This window comes from Rhinoraja longicauda, chromosome 26, assembly GCF_053455715.1.
Source record: "Rhinoraja longicauda isolate Sanriku21f chromosome 26, sRhiLon1.1, whole genome shotgun sequence".
Classification (NCBI taxonomy): Eukaryota; Metazoa; Chordata; class Chondrichthyes; order Rajiformes; family Arhynchobatidae; genus Rhinoraja; species Rhinoraja longicauda.
Window position 1 is genome coordinate 6,314,074 of NC_135978.1, and position 24,223 is coordinate 6,338,296.

At 45.8% G+C, this 24,223-nt stretch overlaps 1 protein-coding gene across 1 annotated transcript in view; it reads left to right on the plus strand.

Moving 5' to 3' along the window:
* The window catches only part of LOC144606538 (double C2-like domain-containing protein beta), a 231,945-nt gene that overhangs the window by 30,982 nt on the left and 176,740 nt on the right, over positions 1 to 24,223 (plus strand). The window contains exon 2 of the mRNA XM_078422791.1: positions 15,611 to 15,690. Within this exon, the coding sequence (XP_078278917.1) occupies positions 15,611 to 15,690 (80 nt within the window). The remainder of the gene's footprint in view (positions 1 to 15,610; positions 15,691 to 24,223) is intronic.

Genomic DNA, 24,223 nt, shown 5'->3' on the forward strand with positions numbered 1-24,223 from the left:
GGTTTTAATAAAAGTCCAGGGAAGCAAGATAAATAAGATTATAATAATAATTAAATTATCTAAAAATTTAACAGCAGTACTAATAATAATAATAACAACAACAACAACAATAATAATAATAATAATAATAATAATAATAATAGACAATAGACAATAGGTGCAGGAGGAGGCCATTCGGCCCTTCGAGCCAGCACCGCCATTCAATGTGATCATGGCTGATCATTCTCAATCAGTTCCCCGTTCCTGCCTTCTCCCCATACCCCCTGACTCCGCTATCCTTAAGAGCTCTATCTAGCTCTCTCTGGGTGACATGATGGAAGGGAGGTTGGTCGGTGTGATGGACTGGGCTGTGTCCACAATTCGCTGCAATTTCTTGCAGACTTTAGAGACACAGTGCGGAAACAGGCCTTTTGCCCACCGAGTCCACACCGACCAGCCATTGCTCCGTGTGCTAGCACAAATCCTACACACTAGGGACAATTTACAATTTTTACCAAAGCCAATTAACTTACAAACTATGTCTTTGGAGTGTGGGAGGAAATCGGAGCACCCGGAGAGAGTCCACTGGGGAAACAGACAAACCCCGTACAGACAGCATCTGTAGTCAGGATCGAACCCAGGTCTCTGGCCGCTGTAAGGCAGAAACTCTACCGCTGCGCCACCGTGCCTTCTCGCCGCCGACCTCCCTCAAACCCTGTGCCGATTCCCAAAAGAGGGCAAACGGCATCATTTCACCGCATTGATACTTGGAACTGAAATGTATTGTGATGAGTAGAGACATGAGATATTCATTAGAGCAGAGAAACCTAAAAGGGAATTTAATTGGTTTCTAAAATTGTGAAGGCTTTTGATGAGAATGGATCGGGCGAGGTGAGTCACGGCAGGCACTTATCAATGCAAAATTATCACTGAGAGAGGAGATAAGCAAGCAGCAATTTCTTTGTGCAGAAATTCACTGGAGTTTGGAATTTCTATAACCATGGGAAAAGTTAATGCTCAAGTTATTAAATAAAGGTTTGAAAAATATATGAAGCAGAGGTCGACACGGGGGAGGGTTGGCACAGGAATTAACTGAATTACTCTCACAAAGTGCTAACACAATCTAGACTGAATCATCTTTTCTTATTACTCTTCCTGTGGCTGGACTAGTGTTTGACTTAAACGGGGACAAAGGCACAGAGTGTTCACCTTAATATAACTGGCACAGAAAAACCGAGGGAACTGCTTTGCATAGGTAAAAAATATTCCATGATTAATATGGTAATTGTTACAATATCTATAATGTCACAACAAATTAGCTGCTTCTGGACTAGAACTGACATTATGACATTCTGCACTATCAGCTGTTCGACTTTTTGCTGTGGTAGGCATCAGAAAAGGTGCTGAGTTTGATAAGAAATTGGCTAAAGCACCTCTTTATGTTGGAGAGAATTCTAATGCACAGGATTTTTAGTTTAGAGATACAGCATGCGAACAGGCCCTTCGGCCCACTGAGTCCACACCAACCATCGACCACCCATTCACACTAGTTCTATGTTATCCCACTTTCGCGTCCACTTCCCACTCGCACGGGGACAATTATACAGACCTACTGACCCGCACGTCTTTGGGATGCGGGAGGAAACCGGAGCACGCGGTGGAAACCCACGCGGTCACGGGGAGAGCGAGCCAACTCCACGCGGACAGCGCCCGAGGTCAGGATCGAACCCGTGTCTCTGGCGTTGTGAGGCAGCAGCTCTACCAGCCTTGCCACTGTGCTGCCTGCTTGTCTCTTTTTGAAATAGTAGAGCAAGTAAATGTCTAAACAGTTTTATTTCTGTCAGAGAAAGCCATCAAAATACTGGGACAGAACAATACCGTGGAATTAGTTTTAGATTGCTAGTCTGAAATGTGCAATGACTGCTGGGTATTTGTGCTTCCAACAAAGTATTCACTCCTTTTTATCTCTATAATTTCTTTAAGCCCAATATATTTTTTTGTGGATCTTTGTCCTTTTCTATTTCTAGCCTTTTGACTTTCCTGGTTTAATCATTCACCACTGGAAATTGTACCTTCACCTGACTAGATTCTAAGTTCTGTCATTCCCTTTCTTAACCTTTCCATCTTTTTCCTCCTTTGTAATTCTTAAAATATTGATCTTTCACCTAACTTTTAGTTGCCGGTCCTAATATTTCCTTGCGTACCTCAGAGTTAAGTACTCCTGGTACAATAACAACATTTGACAGCTAAATGGACAGGAAAGGTTTAGTGGCCCAACCGTAGGCATGTTGGACGTGTAGATGGGGCATCTTGGTTGGCATGGGCAAGTTGGGCTGGTGGGCCTATTTCTGTGCTGTATGACTCTATGGCTCCAGGTTCAGGATGTTTTTCAACATATATTTGCTAATAGGTAGACGCAAAATGTAGGAGTAACTCAGTGGGACAGGCAGCATCTCTGGATAGAAGGAATGGATGACGTTTCGGGTCGAAACCCTTCAGACTGAAGTCAGGGTAGATGGAGATACATAGATAAGGAAGTGTCAGGTGTGAAAACGGGACAAAGGGGATGCAGACCAAGGTAAATAGGTAGAATAGATCGTTGTTAGCTGGGAGAAGTTAACAACAGAGCGGAGATAAAATGTAGTCGGAGAGAGTCAGATTGGTCGGAGAAGGGGGAGGGATGGAGAGAGAGGGAAAGCAAGGGTTACGAGAAGTTAGAGAAGTTAATGTTCTTACCACTGGGGTGTAAGCTGCCCAAGTGAACTATTGTAGGTGGTGATTCTTTAGTTGAGGGAGCTGTGGCTTCCTAATCAAAACTTTCTCTCTTCCAAAATCCAGGGTTTAAGTGGATACAGTCCAAATTATAGCCATTCATTTTCCCAGTGACAAAGTTATGTTGTACACAGATGAAAATGCAGCCATGCACATCGCTGTTTGAATGGTCTGGACAGAGGCAAAGCTAACATGAGGATTTTTTTTCCATGGGGAAAAGCCAGTGTAGAAGATCAAAGATTAGAAGCAAAGCATTGCGGGGAAAAAAATCATGATGAAGTAAAGAAATGCTGAGGCCACAGATGAACCAAAGTGCGTGGAAGTGGCAACAGGGCAAAGCTTCACACCTGGAGTTGGATTGTAGAAATCTCTCTCTGAATGAGGCAAGGAATATAAAACCTTCAAGCCTGATTCGAAGCCCGAAGGTGCAGATTTACTTTTAATTTATCATTTATTTATTTATTCAAGAAATACAGTGCGGAAACAGGCCCTTCGGCCCACCGAGTCCGGGCCAACCAGCGATCCCTGTGCACTAAAACTACCCTCCAAACACTAGGGGCAATTTACACTTATACCAAGCCACTTAACCTACATACCTGCACGTCTTTGGAGTGGGGGGGGTGGGGGGTGGTTGGGGGGGGGGGGGGGGGGGGTGGTTGTGGGGGGGGTGGTTGTGGGGGGGGGGGGAAAGAAGATTACCAATTTCAGTGTGACTTCGCTGGAGATTTTCCATGGCTTTGTTCAAAGACACTTTGTTGGGAGGTTGGTAAACCTTTTGAGCAGACTTGTTAAAAAAAAAGTTAGTTAGATAAACACAAAAAGCTGGAGTAACTCAGCTGGTCAGGCAGCATCTCTGGAGAAAAGGAATAGATGACCTTTCGGATCTAGACCCTTCTTCAGTTTGATAAATACTGCACATGGGTTCTTCATATCCAAAGATGTGCACGGTGGCGCAGCGGTAGTGTTGCTGCCTTTTGGAGTTTGCAAGTTCTCCCCGTGACTGTGGATTTTCTCAGAGATCTTCGATTTTCTCCCACACTCCAAAGACCTACAGTTTTGTAAGTAAACTGGCTTGACATAAGTGTAAATTGTCCCCAGTGTGTGTCGGTTAGCGTTAATGTGCGGGGATCGCTAGTCGGTGGGCTGATGGGCCTGTTTCCGTACTGTATCTCTAAACTAAACTGAAGTGGTTTGCAGAATGTACAGACTGACGCATATGAGATCTCAAACTGAGTTCAATGTTTAATTAAAGGTTCTGCTTAGACTGGCTACATGCGCACAAAGTAAATGAAGGATTAATTCCCAGTATATCTTTTACTCTATTTACTGATCTCTCAGCTTCCCCGATTGAGGCTGGGGAATAAGGAACATTGAGAGGATAGAAACATAGACACATAGAAAATAGGTGCAGGAGGAGGCCATTCAGCCCTTCGAGCCAGCACCGCCATTCATTGTGATCATGGCTGATCGTCCCCAATCAATACCCGTGCCTGCCTTCTCCCCATATCCCTTGATTCCACTAGCCCCTAGAACTCTAACTCTCTCTTAAATCCATCCAGTGATTTGGCTTCCACTGTCCTCTGTGGCAGAGAATGCCACAAATTCACAACTCTCTGGGTGAAAACGTTTTTTCTCACCTCAGTTTTAAATGGCCTCCCCTTTATTCTAAGACTGTGGCCCCTGGTTCTGGACTCCCCCAACATTGGGAACATTTTTCCTGCATTTAGCTTGTCCAGTCCTTTTATAATTTTATATGTTTCTATAAGATCCCCTCTCATCCTTCTAAACTCCAGTGAATACAAGCCTAGTCTTTTCAATCTTTCCTCATATGTCAGTCCCGCCATCCCAGGGATCAATCTCGTGAACCTACGCTGCACTGCCTCAATGACAAGGATGTCCTTCCTCAAATTAGGAGACCAAAACTGTACACAATACTCCAGATGTGGTCTTACCAGGGCCCTATGCAACTGCAGAAGAACCTCTTTACTCCTATACTGAAATCCTCTTGTTATGAAGGCCAACATGCCATTAGCTTTCTTCACTGCCTGCTGTACCTGCACGCCAACTTTCATTGACTGGTGTACAAGGACACCCAGGTCTCGCTGAATGCTTCACATCATTTGATTTCGTGAATTATTCAGACTGAAAAGATCTAAACAGTACACCATTATCTGACATGGCCTGCTCACGTCGGCCATATGTGATAAACATGGACCTGACTTCCTCAGTCCTGCATTCTGTGGTGGTGTATGACCCCATATGCTTTATCTCAATCCATTTCAATAAGCTCTCAACTAACATCACAAAGAAATCCCTGCCTTTTTGTTCCCAATAATCCATGTGGACAGACTACAATTGTCCCAAAGTATTACTCCGGTAGTTGTTAGACACAAAATGCTGCAGTAGCTCAGCGGGACAGGCAGCATCTCTGGAGAGAAGGAATGGGTGACATTTCGGGTCGTGACCCTTCTTCAGAATCAGTCTGAAGAAGGATCTCGACCACAAACGTTGCCCATTCCTTCTCTCCAGCAATGATGCCGGTCCCGCTGAGTTCCTCCAGCATTTTGTGTCTATCTTTGATTTAAACCAGCATCTGCAGTTCTTTCCTATACGCACTCTGGTAGTTGTGTTCTGCAGTCTGAGAAGACTGTATAGCTGTACACTCTTGAAACCTGTGCCATTATACAAATCCGTGATCTCTGGTGATTTTCAATGATCCTAGCATCTGCGTAGTCTTTCATAAGATCATAAGTGATAGGAGTAGAATTAGGCCATTCGGCCCATCAAGTCTACTCCGCCATTCAATCATGGCTGATCTACCTCTCCCTCCTAACCCCATTCTCCTGCCTTCTCCCCATAACCTCTCACACCCGTGCCAATTATGATTCTGTCTATCTCTGTGTTAAATATATCCACTGATTTTGCCTCCACAGCCTTCTGTGGCAAAGATTCACCACCCTCTGACAAAAGAAATTGCTCCTCATCTATTTGCTGAATGAACGTCCTTTAATTATAAGGCTGTGACCTCTAGTCCTAGACTCTCCCACAAGTGTAAACATTCTGTCCACATCCACTCTATCTAAGCCCTTCACTATTCGGTAGGTTCTTTCTTCAACTTGCTCTTTGCATGTAAATACCCTCAGCATCCTCGCTGCCCTGATTTGTGCAGGACTCATCATATCCATGATGCATTGGTGTTAAGTGTCAATGATAGCTGTAAACAGAGGAGAACGTGGACAGGGAGGAAGGGTCTACTTGAAGTTGATTGTAGGAGGAGATGAAAGAAACTGCTGATGCTGGAATCTGGAGCAAAATCAAACTGATGGAAGAAGTCCAAGTAGTCAGGAAGGCACGGCGGCGCAGCGGTAGAGTTGTTGCTTTACAACGCCAGGTACCCTAGATCGCTCCTGACTACAGGTGCTGTCTGGATGGAGTTTCTACGTTCTCCCCGTGACCGCGTGAGCTTTCTCCGAGATCTTCTGCTTCCTCCCACACTCCAGACACGCACAGGTTTGCAGGTTAATTGGCTCGGTGTAAATGTAAAACTGTCCCTAGTATGTGCAGGGTTGTGTGAATGTCCGGGTATCGCTGGTCGACGTGGACCTGGGGGGGGGGCGAAGGGCCTGTTTCCATGCTGTATCTCTAAACTAAACTTAAACTAAAATTCAGCAGGTCGGTCAGTATCGGAGGAGGGAAATGGATAGCTGCCATTTCAAGTCGGGGCCTTTCATCTGGACTGAGAGCGGAAGGGAGATGGCCAGTAGAAATGGGTAATGGGGAGTGGTCTGGCAAAACCTGACTAGAGATGGTGTTGTGGATGAGGAGGTGGAATTGACATCCAGGGAAAATTTGAAGGAGTTGAAATAATGCCCACATTATGGGTGAATGTGTCGATGTATTCACAAAATGCTGGAGTAACTCAGCAGGTCAGGCAGCATCTCGGGAGAGAAGGAATGGGTGACGTTTCGGGTCGAGACCCTTCTTCAGACTTATGTCGGGGGGGCGGGACAAAGGAAGGATATAGGTGGAGACAGGAAGATAGAGGGAGATCTGGGAAGGAGGAGGGGAAGGGAGGGACAGAGGAGCTATCTGAAGTTGGAGAAGTCGACGTTCATACCACTGGGCTGCAAACTGCCCAGGCGAAATATGAGGTGCTGCTCCTCCAATTTCCAGCGGGCCTCACTATGGCACTGGAGGAGGCCCATGACAGAGGTCAGACTGGGAATGGGAGGGGGAGTTAAAGTGCTGGGCCACCGGGAGATCAGTTGCGTTAATGCGGACCGAGCGCAGGTGTTCAGCGAAGCGATCGCCGAGCCTGCGCTTGGTTTCGCCGATATAAATAAGTTGACATCTAGAGCAGCGGATGCAATAGATGAGGTTGGAGGAGGTGCAGGTGAACCTCTGTCTCACCTGGAAAGACTGTTTGGGTCCTTTGATGGAGTTGAGGGGGGAGGTAAAGGGACAGGTGTTGCATCTCGTGCGGTTGCAAGGGAAAGTGCCCGGGGTTGGGGTGGTTTGGGTAGGAAGGGACGAGTGGACCAGGGAGTTACGGAGGGAACGGTCTCTGCGGAACGCAGAGAGGGGAGGGGATGGGAAGATATGGCCAGTGGTGGGGTCCCGTTGTAGGTGACGGAAATGTTGGTGGATGATATGTTGGATCCGCTGGCTGGTGGGGTGGAAGGTGAGAACGAGGGGGATCTTTTCCTTGTTGCGAGTGGGGGGAGCAAGAGCAGAGCTGCGGGATGTAGAAGAGACCCTAGTGAGAGCCTCATCTATAATGGAGGAGGGGAAGCCCCGTTTTCTGAAGAACGAGGACATCTCGGAAGCCCTAGTCTGAAACACCTCATCCCGGGCGCAGATGCGGCGTAGACGGAGGAATTGGGAGTAGGGGATAGACTTTTTGCAGGGGACCGGGTGGGAAGAAGTGTAGTCCAGATAGCTGTGCGAGTCGGTGGGCTTGCAGTAAATGTCCGTCACTAGTCTGTCTCCTGTGATGGAGATGGTGAGGTCCAGAAACGGGAGGGAGATGTCAGCAAGCTTCAAATCGAAACGTCACCTATTCATTTAGGTGCTGCTTATTCATTTAGGTGCTACCTATCCAGAGATGCTGCCTGATCTGGCTGTTACTCTAACGTTTGGTGTCTATCTTCGGTGTAAACCAGCATCTGCAATTCCTTCCTACAAATCTGCACTCTCCGGGCACTGTTTGTACTCCATTGTGCAGACCAATTGAGCTGAATGTATCAAATGTCACATTTGCCGCGTCCTCTAAAAATGTGGAGTTAAAAAATGATCCTTCCAAGTCGATCTGATTGTTCAGGAAATCTGTACGTAATGTGTTAATGCAGTCGCTGGGCTAGAATCAACTGTCAAGCACACTGAGAACACCAATGTTTCTGCATGCTCCTAAACCCCTCCGTAATCCACACTTTCAAAGGTCAGTGCATTAAAATTCAGCCCATGGCTTCAACTGTGTGAGAATACCAGGGGAATATTTTGCTTCTCGGCTGCTTGTTAATACTTGGTGCTATTTCCCAGGGTCTGATTCTTATCCACAAAGCTAAATTAAGCTAAAGTTAATGCCGGCTGCTGAAAATGTTTGTTGGAGGGAAACAAAAATACCTAAAAAAAGTGAAGGCCAGTTTGATATTTAGTCACTGACTGGTGATCTGATAGAGAAATTGATTGATTTGCAGCTGAATTGCTGAACCACTCCTTATCTCCATGTTAATCGAGCAGGTACATGGAATATCAATAACAATTGTACTGTTTGGAAAATATTGGAAGGGAAGGAAAAAGGATCCTGCAACTGAAAAGTAACTGATGAACCGGTGCTGAAATTTGGAATTGAGACTTTTTCTATCGTTGTATCAGGCAACAATTTGCCTTTAAACTGGCTTTGGAGATCAGATATGGGGGGGGAACTCGTATGTCTGGACTCGTGAGCGAAAAGGGTGAGAGTAATTAGCATGTCTTGGAACATTTAGACAATAGACAATAGGTGCAGGAGGAGGCCATTCGGCCCTTTGAGCCAGCACCGCCATTCAATGTGATCATGGCTGATCATTCTCAATCAGTACCCCGTTCCTGCCTTCTCCCCATACCCCCTGACTGCGCTATCCTTAAGAGCTCTATCTAGCTCTCTCGTGAATGCATTCAGAGAATTGGCCTCCACTGCCTTCTGAGGCAGAGAATTCCACAGATTCACAACTCTCTGACTGAAATAGTTTTTCCTCATCTCAGCACTTAGTTTTTCCTCATTTCAGCACTTAGGCTACAGAGAGAGGTTGAACAGGTTGGGTCTTTATTCTTTGGAGCGTAGAAGGTTGAGGGGGGACTTGATAGAAGTTTTTTAAATTTTGAGAGGGACGGACAGAGTTGACGTGTGTAGGCTTTTCCCTTTGAGAGTGAGAAAGATTCCAACAAGGGGACATATCTTCAGAATTGAGGGACAAAGGTTTAGGGGTAACATGAGGGGGAACTTCTTTACTCAGAGGGTGGTGGCTGTATGGAATGGGCTTCCGGTGGAAGTGGTGGAGGCTGGCTCGATTTTATTATTTAAGAGTAAATTGGATAGGTATATGGATAGGAGGGGATTAGAGGGTTATGGTCTGAGTGCAGGTAGATGAGACTAGGTCAGGGAGAATGGTCGGCGTGGACTGGTAGGGCCGGACAGGCCTGTTTCCATGCTGTAGTTGTTATATGTTCTATGTTATATGTTATTGTAATAACCATATTGTACAACCCATTAATGGTGTTTTCAAATGGGGCGGCACGATGCTGCAACGGTAGAGTTGCTGCCTTACAGCGCTTACAGCGCCAGTGACCCGGGTTCCATCCTGACTACGGGTGCTGTCCGTACGGAGTTTGTACGTTCTCCCCGTGGTTTTCTCCGAGATCTTCGGTTTCCTCCCACACTCCAAAGACGTGCAGGTTTGTAGGTTAATTGGCTCGGTACAAATGTAAAATTGCCCCTAGTGTGTGTAGGACAGTGTTACATGTGCGGGGATCACTAGTCGGTGCAGTAGACGTACAGCCTTGCAGCACCGGAGAGCCGCATTCGATCCTGATCTCGGCTGCTGTCTGTTCGGAGTTTGTACGCTCTCCCTGCGACTGTGTGGGTTTTCTCCGGGTGCTCTGGTTTCCTCTCACGGTATGCAGGTTAATTGGCTTCTGTCAGAGTATCAGAGTAGGGGGGGATCGCTGGTCGGAGCAGACTCGGGCTGAAGGGCCTGTTTCCACACTATCTCTAAAGTATAAAGTAAAAGTCTGACCATTAAGCACCTCATTTATTAGCTTGCCGATCCTCTGCCCTTTTGAATGCGGAAAGAAACCCGCACAATTCATAAGGAATAGGAGTATAATGAGGCCATTCGGCCCACCAAGTCTACTCCGCCATTCAATCATGACTGGACTATATCTCCCTCCTAACCCCATTCTCCTGCCTTCTCCCCATAACCCATGACACCCGTACTAATCAATAGTAGGGAGAAGGTATCACAAAATGCTGGAGTAACTCAGCGGGTCAGGCAGCATCTCTGGATAAAAGGAATGGGTGACGTTTCGGGTCGAGACCCTCCTTCAGACTGAAGAAGGGTCTCGACCCGAAACGTCACCCATTCCTTCTCTCCAGAGATGCTGCCTGAGCCGCTGTGTTACTCCAGCATTTTGTGATACCTTCGATTTGTGCCAGCATCTGCAGTTATATTCTCCCTACATAGTCGGGAGAATACAAAAACTCTGTGCAGACATCACCAGAGGTCAGGATTGGATCTGGGCTGCTGGCGCTGTGAGGCGGCAGTTCTGCAAACTCTTCCACTCGGCTGCCCTCTGGAAAGCTTCATTTAAAAAACAACTTGCAAAATAAAACAATATTTGAGCCTCCCCAAGTTGTCAAAGGTCACACTGATCCGTTCAGGGCCAGAAATTGTTGGACGTGTTTCCAATTTGCCAATCACCCAGACCATTACAGATCATTGCGGAGAGGGTACTGAAGGTTCAATGAGGTCACAAGGCTGATTTGACAGGGCGATCTGACAAAGACTTGGAAATTTAGGTCAATCATCATGAGGAACGCATTGTAATATTGCAGAAGTGTTTTAGATTTTGCCAACTCGAGTCCAGTCGGTGATAAAGAACAAGGCTCTGGAATAAGGATCAAAGGATAAACAGTTAGATGTCGGAGACAGAATCTTCTGCACTCATAGTTGAATCGAGAACCAGTGGACATGGGTTTAAGGTGGGGAGGGGGGGGGAGATTTAATAGGAGCCTGAGGTAGGGTTGCCAACTATCTCACTACCAAATAAGGGACAAGGTGACACCACTGCCCCACGTGACCTCACCCAGCCAGCGGCCACATGCTCCCGCTCCACCAACAGCGGCCGCACAGGCCAGGAGGCGGGTTGCTATGCAACCTCCTTCAGGTGGCCTCCGGGCCTACATTGTCCGGAGGTAGACACAAAATGCTAGAGTAACTCAGCGGGTCAGGCAGCATCTTGGGAGAGAAGGGCTGGGTGACGTTTCGGGTGGAGACCCTTCCTCAGTCAGAAGAAGCGCCTCAACCCGAAACGTCACCCATCAGTCTGAAGAAGGGTCTCGACCCGAAATGTCACCCATTCCTTCTCTGCCGAGATGCTGCCTGTCCCGCTGAGTTACTCCAGCATTTTGTGTCTACCTTCCATTTAAACCAGCATCTGCAGTTTTTTCCTACAGTGTCCGGGCCCACAGTGTCCGGGCCTACAGTGTCCGGGCCTACAGTGTCCGGGCCCACAGCGCCCCCAGGGGCTAATACGGGACAATACTGTCTGCACGGAGTTTGTACGTTCTCCCCGTGACTGCTTCGGTTTCCTCCCGCACTCCAAAGACATAGAGGTTTGTATTGGCTTGGTATAAGTGTACATTGTCCCTAGTGTGTGTAGGACAGTGTTAATGTGCAGGGATCGCTGGTCGGCGTGGACTCGGTGGGCCGAAGGGCCTGTTTTGCGCTCTGTATCTCCAAACTAAACTAAAAATAAATTGAATCGTATTAGGTGTATATAATTAAGACCCCCTCACCTGTGTAAAGAATAAAACTGCTATTTATTCGCAGTATTATCTCTGCAATATTGAGAATAATGCAAACATTAACTGCTACAGCTCAGATATATTCCATCTAAGCCGGCATGACTTGCATTCATGTTTCTGGATACACTGATGAGGAAAATGCATTTAGAATCAAACAGCACAGAATCAGGCCGTTCAACCAACTTTCTTAAAGACCTTTTATTCTTATCATTCAGCTGCTGCAAATTCTTCCAACACACAACTTGCCAAAAATAATTAGAAATATAAAAGAAACATCACAATGTGATTCAATTAACCAAGATTGGGAGGGGGGGAGTCATTAAAAAATACATTGCAATCTTATTTTGCTCCAGGGTTCAAACTGTCAGCTTGCTTCAGGTCACAATAATAAGCTATGGGTATTGGCATTATGATTTTGCAGCAGGGCATTTTTGTTTTGCTGTGCGTGTGCATGTTCGTGGCAGGGTGTCGGAGCGGATTTTGCGTGCATTGAAGGGGAAATCTGAAAGTGCGCATTGTCAGGGCCTGGAATTCCAACATTATTCAAATGTGTCTGTTATTTTGTGACCCGTTGCCTTCTCCCCCCCCCTCCCCCCCCTCATTTCCTAAAGACGTTGACTAAATCGGATATAAGATCCAAAGGTGTTTGCAATTAATGCGTTGCCCTTGGGGCCAGTTTACAAGCGTGTCGATTGTTTATTTTACCCGCAGTGTTCTCATAATTAAGATCTATTTTATCCATGCACACACACACACACACACACACACACACACACACACACACCTTGTGTAGTATTTGCGGTTTTGTTGGATGACAAATGTTCTCCTTGCCCCCGGGAAACTGAGTCAAATTAAATACCGATCAAGCAAGTCAATGGAGTTTGATCATCCTGCTTTTTATGGCTTGTGTCACACTGAGTATTATATTTATCAAGCAAAGCCCATTGGCTCCAAAATCTACAGACTCCGATCCCGTGGGTGTTAACTCTTTCAGGATTGGGAGGGGAGAAAAACAGCAGCACACATCTGCTATTGGAGATCCCTAAGTTCGAGGGGCAGGATTAGGCCATCCGGCCCATCAAAGCTAGGGTTTGAGGTAACCCACCAGGGTTGCCAACTTTCTCACTCCCAAATAAGGGACAAAAGGTGATGTCACCGCCCTGCGCCCCACGTGACCTCACCCAGCCAGTGGCCATGTGCTCCCGCTCCACCAATGGCAGCTGCCTAGGCTGCGAGGCGGGTTGCTATGCGACCTCCGTTAGGCGATGTCTGGGCTTCCGGGCCTGCAGTGCCCCCCGGGCCTAATATTGGACAAGGGCAGTCCCATAAGGGACAAACCAATTTAGCCCAATATACGGGATGTCCCGGCTAACACAGGACAGTTGGCAATCCTAGATTCCACACCAAACATTGATCACCCATACACACTAGTTCCCCCACTTACACATCTACTCCACATACACTAGGGGCAATTTACTGTACAGGAGCCAATTAACCTACAAACATCCATGTCTTTGGGATGTGGGGGAGAAACTGGAGCACCCAAAGGTAACCCATGGTCCCAGGGAGAACATAAAGACTCCACACAAACACTGCACCTGAGGTTAGATTGGAACTGATGATCTGATGCTGTGAGGCAGCAGCTCCTCCAGCTGTGTAAATTAATCTCACTTAATTTACCAAGTTCCTGTATTCACTGGACACGATCTAAAATTCAACGTACAAACTATTAACCTGGTCTCCACGGCATCGAATTAAACCTACCAGCTGCATTTCATTGTTCCGGTTAGATTAGGGAGATCTGGGGTTGGCTCCCACCTCCACAAAACATCAGTCTGAAGAAGGGTCTCAACCCGAAACATCACCCATTCCTTCTCTCCTGAGATGCTGCCTGACCCGCTGAGTTACTCCAGCATTTTGTGAATAAGTACCTTCAATTTGTACCAGCATCTGCAGTTATTTTCTTAAACAAATCAAAGCTCTCAATACGGCACGGTGGCGCAGCCTTGCAGCACCAGAGACCCTGGTTTGATCCTGACTACGGGCGCCGTCTGTACGGAGTTTGTACGTTCTCCCCGTGACCCGCGTGGGTTTTCTCCGGGATCTCTGGTTTCCTCTCACACTCCAAAGATGTATAGGTTTGTAGGTTAATTGGCCCGGTATAATTGTAAATTGTCCCTGGTGTGTCGGATGGTGATAGTGTGTGGGGATTGCTGGTTGGCACGGACTCGGTGGGCCGAAGGGCCTGATTCTGCGCTGTATCTCTAACCTAAACTAAACAAGGAAAATTGGTGGGGAGCAGCAGAGTTCAGCTCCAAGCCAAATAATGGGACTTTTCACCAAAATAGTCATGAGATCTTCAGTGTGATCTCGTTGAAATTCATTGGTGAAATTCAGTGTTGATCTTTAAAAAAAAATCTCAATTCTCAATTCTTTTTGGCATTCATTTATATTGTGGCTTTGTCATTTCAGATCAAGTTGAGGAATGTTACAATTTTGTTCCATGATTTGGCACGTTTGATAGCTGCCAGACAAAATCCAATTTCACTCGACCTATTCCTTTGATAATTGTAAATCCAGGAATGATTCAGTCTTCTCCCTGCTTTTTCTTTTCATTCTGGATGAACCAAAGCTGCTTCTCACTGGTGCGATATCTAACTCCGCCCCTTATTACCTTTCAGTATTATCTTTATCTTATTGTGCCAGACAATGTAAATATTGATGCCTAATTTCAATGTTAAATGAACTATTTCATTGGTGCACTTTATGCAAAGCATGTCCTTGCAATAGAAGTGACACAGTTTACAACTGCATGGTACATATAAACTGTGTAGGAAGGAACTGCAGATGCTGGTATAGATCGTAGATTAACGCAAAATGCTGGAGTATTTCAGCGGAACAGGCAGCATCTCTGCATGAAGAAGGGTCTCGACCTGAAACGTCACCCATTCCTTCTCACCAGAGATGCTGCCTGTCCCGCTGAGTTACTCCAGCACTTTGTGTCCACCTTCAGCACATATAAAGCTGGAGCGGCTAGGCTCCAAGGTATACGCTTGAATTTAGAAGGATGAGAGGGGATCTTATCGAAACATATAAGATTATTAAGGGGTTGGACATGTTAGAGGCAGGAAACAAGTTCCCAATGATGGGGGAGTCCAGAACAAGGGGCCACAGTTTAAGAATAAGGGGTAGGCCATTTAGAACGGAGATGAGGAAAAACTTTTTCAGTCAGAGAGTTGTAAATCTGTGGAATTCACTGCCTCAGAAGGTAGTGGATGCCAATTCTCTGAATGCATTCAAGAGAGAGCTATTTAGAGCTCTTAAGGATAGCGGAGTCAGGGGGTATGGGGAGAGGGCAGGAACGGGGTACTGATTGAGAATGATCAGCTATGATCACATTGAATTGTGGTATTGGCTCGAAGGGCCGAATGGCCTCGTTTTTATTTGGTCAGTTTTGTTGATGGTAAAGCCTTCGGGCAGCACGGCGGCGCAGCGGTAGAGTTACTGCCTTACAGCGCCAGAGACCCAGGTTCAATCCTGTCTACGGGTGCTGCCCGCACGGAGTTTGTGCGTTCTCCCTGTGACCGTGTGGGTTTTGCCCCGGGCGCTCCGGTTTCCTCCGACATCCCAAAGACATGACGGTTTGTAGGTTAATTGCCTTGTGTAAAGTGACCCTGGTGTCTAGGATAGAGCTAGTGCGCTGGTCGGCGCGGACTCGGTGGGCCGAAGTGGCCTGTTTCCACGCTGTATCTCTAAACTAAACTAAACTAAAAGCCATCTCCTTTACTTTTCCAGCCTCCCTGGGTACATTAGATTTCAGTTTGCTGTACGACCAAGAAAACAGTGCCCTCCATTGCTCAATAAATAAAGCCAAGGTACGTAATCTTAGTACTTTGCAAATAATGGACAATTTATTTATAGGTGTCACTGTCTTTTGATTTACGTTTGCAGTTTCTAATGCATGAAAATTGTACATAATTTATTTTCATAATATATAGCAGCTAACTAAATTAACAGTCGATTTGGCAGTATGGATTGAGAGAGACAGAGAGACCTATTTTACAATTTCATGAATAAATGAATTGAATTCATCTTGTACAGGTCAGAATTATTTCTAGTGCTGATTACTTCCAACTACTTTTGACCGCCTTCTCCCTGATCATCAACTTGATACCCAAGTTCAGCTTCCTTCTGATATCTCATAGAGTCATCAAGTGATACAGTGTGGAAACAGGCCCTTTGACCCAACTTGCCCATACCGATCATCATGTTCCAGCTATACTAGTCCCACCTGCCAGCATTTGGTCCAGATCCCTCCAAACCTGTCCTATTCATGTACCTGTCTAACTGCTTCTTAAATTTTGGGATAGTCCCTGCCTCAACTACCTCCTATGGCAGCTCGTTCCATACACCCACTGTGCTTTGTGTGAAAACGTTACCCCTCAGATTCCTATTAAATCTTTTCCCCTTCACCTTAAAACTATGTCCTCTGGTCGTCGATTCACCGACTCTGAGCAAGAGACTTTGTGTATCCACCCGTTCTATTTCCTCTCATGATCTTATACACCTCTATAAAATCACCCCTCATCCTCCTGCGCTCCAAGGAATAGAGTCCCAGCCTGCTAGACCTCTGCCTATAGCTCAGGCCCTCTAGTCTTGGCAACCTCCTCGTAAATCTTCTCTGTACCCTTTCCAGATTAACAACATCTATAACACGGTGCCCAAGAACTGAACACAATCCATCCATCTGCTAAACCAGTGCTTCTTAAACTATTTCAGTGTCATTCATCCTTGAGTCTTTATCACAAAATTTCATTCACCCTGGACTAAATTCTCTTATATTTTTTGGTAATTTTTGTCTTATTCTCCCTTGTGAGAAAAAAAAGATATAAATATCTGAATAAATTAAGTCATTCACCCCCTCTAGTTTCATTCACCCCAAAATAATTTCATTCACCCTTGGGTGGACCATTCACCGGTTTAAGAAGCACTGTGCTAAACCAATTACCACTGGCAAAGCTTCTGCAGAAGACTGAAACTTTACGTGTCTTCTCAAAGCTAAATGTTCTGGAAGTTGTCCCTGCCTCCTATCAAGATAACGTCTATCAAGGAGAAGTTATACTTCACCTTTGTTAGACCACATTTGGTCTACGCAGCTGCAGCATGGGATCCATACACAAATAAAAACATTTCTTCCATCGAAGGTGTCCAAAGACAGACAGCTGGTTTTGTTACAAATACCTATTGGGGTAGAACATTCTCCAAGACAGACATAAAGCCCAACGTTTGACCTGTTTTTACAAAATGTTAAATGGGCAGCTCGACATAGATTACCACATCTACACCAAACCCAAACCTATCAGATAAAAGACGAGGGCATTTGATTCAATTTGAGATACCAGCTATCAAGACAGATGTGTACTGCAATTCATTCTTCCCTCGCACAATTAAAGCATGGAATAAATAGTCTTCACCCTACTATAGTTATTCAACTAGATGCAACTAAATTTAAGGCAGCACTTCTCCATATCATATCATATCATATCATATATATACAGCCGGAAACAGGCCTTTTCGTCCCACCAAGTCCGTGCCGCCCAGCGATCCCCGTACATTAACACTATCCTACACCCACTAGGGACAATTTTTACATTTACCCAACCAATTAACCTACATACCTGTATGTCATTGGAGTCCTCCAAGAAGCCCTTCTTGCTTAAGTCCATACTCCGCCACCTCCAGTTTAAATTCCATTTGGAATATTTTGGAGGACCAAGAACCAAGAACCTCTGTAAACTGCAGATTATCCCGAATATTATGGACCACATTGATCCCTCCAATAACTTAGGACCAAATCAACATCATCCTGTCCTTCATAAACTCGTAGGTTCGCTGCAGAATGAACTTGCAGATTCTTAAAGTCCCTTTGTTAATTTTGCCAGTGGTCTTGCATGTGCCATTCTCAATAGACAATAATAGGCAATAGGTGCAGGAGGAGGCCTCCACTGCCTTCTGAGGCAGAGAATTCCACAGATTCACAACTCTCTGACTGAAAACGTTTTTCCTCATCTCAGTTCTAAATGGCCTACCCCTTATTCTGAAACTGTGGCCCCTGGTTCTGGACTCCCCCAACATTGGGAACATGTTTCCTGCCCCTAACGTGTCCAACCCCTTAATAATCTCCTCCTGAGTGTAGTAATCGCAATACTTGCATTTCTGATCCAACTTTAGAATATTTTGCTCTGTGTTTGTTGACTAATTTTGATCGCTTCAAACTCGCTGACATCTGTCTTCACTACAACTTCTCCTCCCTCTCCACGTCTCTCATTTTCTCTCCTCCTCTTCATTTTCACGCTTTCTCGGAACATGAAATTTGTCCTCCATTTCATGCAGTTTTCCCCTTGAAACGTGAAGTTTGTCATTTTGTCACTGATTATTTTGTGTACGATGTGATAGAACAGTGAATATAGAACAGTACGCCACAGGAACAGGTGTTTTGGCCCACAATGTCCATGCTGCCCATGATGCTGTTGAACTAATCTCCTCTGCCTGCACATGATTCATATCCGTGCGTGCAGCGTAAGTTTACTAGGTTAATTCCCGGAATGGCGGGACTGTCATATGTTGAAAGACTGGAGCGACTAGGCTTGTATACACTGGAATTTAGAAGGATGAGAGGGGATCTTATCGAAACGTATAAGATTATTAAGGGGTTGGACACGTTAGAGGCAGGAAACATGTTCCCAATGTTGGGGGAGTCCAGAACAAGGGGCCACAGTTTAAGAATAAGGGGTAGGCCATTTAGAACGGAGATGAGGAAAAACTTTTTCAGTCAGAGAGTTGTGAATCTGTGGAATTCTCTGCCTCAGAAGGCAGTGGACGCTAATTCTCTGAATGCATTCAAGAGAGAGCTAGATAGAGCTCTTAAGGATAGAGGAGTCAGAGGGTATGGGGAGAAGGCAGGAACGGGGTACTGATTGAGAATGATCAGCCATGATCACCTTGAATGGCGGTGCTGGCTCGGAGGGCCGAATGGCCTCCTCCTACACCTATTGTCTATTGTCTATATCCCTCCATGCCCTGCATATCCACCTGCCTATCTAAATGCCTCTTTAATGTCACTATCATCTCTGTCTCTCCCACCACTCTGGCAGTGCATTCCAGACACCCAGCACTCTGTGTAAAAACAAAACTTAATCCGCACATCTCCTTTAAACTTTGCCCCTCTCACCTTAAAACTAATGACATTTCCATGCTAGGATAAAGGTGCTGACAATCTGTGCCCCTTGGACTATCCTTGACTGGACTTTGCTGGCTTTACCTTGCACTAAACGTTATTCCCTTGCACTGCATATAGATTGATTGTAATCATGTCAAGTCAAGTTAATTTTATTTGTACAGCACATTTAAAAACAACCCACGTTGAGCAAAGTGCTGTACATCAGTTCAGGTACTAAGAAACGAACATACAATGGCACACAAACATAACAGCACACACATAAACAGTTCACAGCGCCCCCTCAGAGGGCCTCAAACGCTAGGGAGTAGAAATAGGTTTTGAGCCTGGAGCCTGTATTGTCTCTCTGCTGACTGGTTAACAAGCAGCAAAAAGCTTTCCACTGTACGTCGGTGCATGTGACAATAAACTAAACTGAACATAATTATATATACTTCTGTATTCCCCTGTCATGTATTGTCTATCTGCCGACTGGTTAGCGCGCAACAAAAGCTTTTCGCTGTACCTTGGTACATGTGACAATAAACTAAGCTATATAGAAACATAGAAACATAGAAAATAGGTGCAGGAGGAGGCCATTTAGCCCGTCGAACCAGCACCGCCATTCATTGTGATCATGTCTGATCATCCACAATCAGTCACCCGTGCCTGCCTTCTCCCCATATCCCTTGATTCCACTAGCCCCAGAGCTCTGTCTAACTCTCTTTTAAATTCATCCAGTGAATTGGCCTCCACTGCCTTCTGTGGCAGAGATTTCCACAAATATAATTTTTGCTTCGAGTCCTTTGGTTTCAAATCGTATGCTGATAGAACAGATTTTGTTCTATTTGCCCTATTAAAACTGTGTTAGTTATTGTACACCTCCTCTCAAACCTCCTCAATGGGATGTGGTGTCCAACTTGGCTCTAAAACCCAAGTTTCCCCAGTGCTCTTTGACTGAATCTCTTATATGCCCTCTTACATAAATCTCTTAGGAAGAAGTGCAGATGTGGGCACACAAAACACACCAATCCATCTCTTCCTAATCTGATCCTATCATGATTTATTGTTCCTGTCATTAGTTCAGATAGATTAACCTTTGCTTGCACAAAAAAATCAAACTAATTAATTCCAGAGAAAAAAAACGTGTTCAACAATATAATGGCACTTTCTTAATTGTCTAGTCGTTCAATGCATCATTCTGCACCATGCAAAGCAAGAAAGATTTCCAGCTCAGTTCCATGGTGTCTGCTAAGTTAGGTAGTATTACCTTTTAGTCAGTATTTATGCTTAGCCTTGGTTATTAGTTGTCCCATTGGTAAGTCCTTTGAGGCTGCTCGTGGTCTAGATAGGAAGTGGTGTAAACTTAATAGTTTACACCACTTAGGCTTGTATACACTGGAATTTAGAAGGATGAGAGGGGATCTTATCAAAACGTATAAGATTATTAAGGGGTTGGACACGTTAGAGGAAGGAAACATGTTCCCAATGTTGGGGGAGTCCAGAATCAGGGGCCACAGTTTAAGACAAAGGGGTAGGCCATTTAAAACAGAGATGAGGAAAAACTTTTTCAGTCAGAGAGTTGTGAGTCTGTGGAATTCTCTGCCCCAGAAGGCAGTGGAGGCCAATTCTCTGAATGCGTTCAAGAGAGAGCTAGATAGAACTCTTAAGGATAGCGGAGTCAGAGGGTATGGGGAGAAGGCAGGAACGGGGTACTGATTGAGAATGATCAGCCATGATCACATTCAATGGCGGTGCTGGCTCGAAGGGCCGAATGGCCTACTCCTGCACCTATTGTCTATTGTCTATAATATTTATTGTCATCTTCATGGGAGAAACTGGGTGGCACTAAGATGAAATGCATGGATGATGGTTTGTGACAATGTCATGGTCTTACAGCGTGGAAACAGGCCCTTCGGCCCAACTTGCCCACATCAGTCGACATGTCCCATTTATACTAGTCCCACCTACCTGCGTTTGGCCCATATCCGTCTAAACCTGTCCTATCCATGTACCTGTCTAAATGTTTCTTAAACGTTGTGATAGTACCTGCCTCAACTACCTCCTCTGGCAACTCGTTCCATACACCTACCGCCCTTTGCATGAAAAAGTCACCTCTTCAGATTCTTATTAAATCTTTTTCCCCCCCTCACCTTCAACTTATGTCCTCCGGTTCTCAATTTCCATTACTCCGGGCAAGAGATTCTGTGCGTCTACCTGATCTATTCCCCTCATGATTTTATACGCCTCTTTCAGATCATTCCTCATCCTCCTGCGCTCCAAGGAATGTAATTCTATCGAAGTGGATAACCTCGCGTTATCTTCACGTTGCATCCACTGTTCACCTTCCAAGCAGGGATTTCATAACCTGCGACATGAAATTTGTCATTCGTTTTGCTCCTGATTCTTTTACCCGCCACGTTACCTTTGAGAGTCCTCTGGTTTTGATCTAATTGCACGATGATTAATATAGATTTCCAGAGCGCCGGAGAGCAGTGAACTGCCTGACTTGCATTTGTCCGTAAGTGTACAATGGCTGGAGGCTCAGTCAACCAAGCAAAAGGCACTGATGAGTTTATTACTTGACACAATATTGTGTTTTCCTAACAAAGTTGTGCTTGTAAATTCATCTCCCTCCAGTAGCTCTATGTGCTGTATGATCACAGCAGCACAATGCATTTGGCCTCCCAAAATGAAGTGTATTTGGTGCATTCAGCACAAGGTTCCAGGCAATAAAGCTTGTGCAAATAAAGTCCAACGAAACAAAGGCATTTGTGCAATTCTCTGAGTTCTCTGTTCGGATTTGTTGAAGAAAAGTTATTTTAATAGCTGCTTTAATAGTCTAGTTTGGTTTAGAGATACGGTGTAGAAAACAGGTCTTTTGGCCCACCGAGTCCGTGCCACCCAGCGATCATCCCGTACACTAGCATTATCCTGCACGCTAGGCACAATTTACAATCTTTACCAAAGCCAATTAACCTTAGACCCGTATGTCTTTGGAGTGTGGGAGGAGACCGGAGCACCCGGAGAAAACCCACGCGGTCACAAGGAGACCGTACAAACTCCGTACAGACAGCACCCATAGTTGGGATCGAACCGGGTCTCTGGCGCTGAAAGGCAGCAACTCGACTGCTGCGCCACCGTGCCGCCCCTAACATTGTCATACATTGTCGTAGTTATGTTTCTTATGTTATGTTCCAGGGAGGGGGATGGACAATGGACAATGGAGGACCCGGCGTGGGGGGGTCGCCATGAGGGAGGTGGGTGGGGGTTGTGGGGGAACATCAAAGAGGGACCTGGCGCGGATACTTTGTGACTTTGTCAGTGCCCTTTACGTGGCGACTATTTGCATACCTTGGGCGTGCAAGCAAAGAATTTTGCACTGACTCGTCTCACGTGACAATAAACTATTCATTCCATTCCTTCATTCATTTGCATTGGGAGCTGAAGCATGGAAGTAGATTTAATAATTACTTTTTCTACATTATCATCCAAAAATAATCCCAGTTGAATTAATGATAAAAACAGTGATGCTTCACAATCAGCTCCAACAACTGTTTTTATTCTGGTTCGTTTATCGAACGACGTGTTGGAATAATTCTGTTTAGATTTCCGAGATATATGTGGAAAACTGCCTAAGGTAACGGAGCGGACTTTCAAATATAAGCGCAAACCATTTTCAACTCCTTTGGAATTGCTGCTAGACAGTGGCACAGCTGGTAGAGCTGCTGCCTCACAACGTCAAAGACCCGGGCTTGATCCTGGCTTTGGATGCTGTCTGTGCACAGTTTGCGGTTTCTCCCCGCGACCTCGTGTGTTTCCCCCCCGGCTGCTCTGGTTTTGTCCCACATGCCAAAGATGTGCAGGTTTGTAGGCTAATTGCCCCATGTCATGCGGCACGGTGGCGCAGCGGTAGAGTTGCTGCCTTACAGCGAATGCAGCGCCGGAGACTCAGGTTCGATCCTGACTACAGGCGCCGTCTGTACGGAGTTTGTACGTTCTCCCCGTGACCTGCGTGGGTTTTCTCCGAAATCTTCGGTCTCCCCCCACACTCCAAAGGCGTACAGGTATGTAGGTTAATTGACTGGGTAAATGTAAAAATTGACCCTAGTGTGTGTAGGATAGTGTTTGTGTGCGGGGATCGCTGGGCGGCGCGGACTCGGTGGGCTGAAGGGCCTGTTTCGGCGCTGTATCTCTAAATCTAAAAATCGAAATCTGTAGGCAGTGGATACGAAAATAACGTAGAACTAGTGTGAATGGGTGATCAATGGGCAGCATAACAAGGGGCCACAGTCCAGAACAAGGGGCCACAGTTTAAGAATATGGGGTAGGCCATTTAGAACGGAGATGAGGAAAAAAAAATTCAGTCAGAGAGTGGTGAAGGTGTGGAATTCTCTGCCTCGGAAGGCAGTGGAGGTCAGTTCGTTGGATGCTTTCAAGAGAGAGCTGGATAGAGCTCTTAAGGATAGCGGAGTGAGGGGGTATGGGGAGAAGGCAGGAACGGGGTACTGATTGAGAGTGATCAGCCATGATCGCATTGAATGGCGGTGCTGGCTCGAAGGGCTGAATGGCCTACTCCTGCACCTATTGTCTATTGTCTATTGTCTATTGACTCGGTGGGCTGAAGGGCCTGTTTCCATGCTGCATCTCTAAACCAAACTAAACTAAAGTACTGCCCAAAAAGACGAGAGATAGAACTAGATGGAACTTAGTTTAGAGATACAGCGTTCACAGGCCCTTTGCCCACCGAGTCCACACCGACCAGCGATCATCCCGTACACTATCCTACACAACAGGGACAATTTACAATTTTTACCAAAGTCAATTAACCTACAAACCTGTACGTCTTTGGATTGTGGGATGAAACTGGAGAAAACCTACAGTACCCGTAGTCGGGACCAAACCCAGGTCTCCAGCGCTGTGAGGCACCAACTCTACCGCTGTGCCACCTTTGGTGTGTATCATATTTTTCTAGTGTTATCGGCTTGCAAAATTTTTCAGAAGCGTCAGATGCAGATTCCAAAGACGCCACTTTTCATCACAGGTGCTGGGCATTTAAAATCACAGTGAAACTCCCGTTCACTAATTGCCATTGAGGCTGGCTCTGCAGTACTCGAGTGGGAAAAGTGGGTAGTACAGAGAGACGTACAGAGGTTGATCTGGAGATAGTTAGAGCCTTGTTTGTTCTGCAG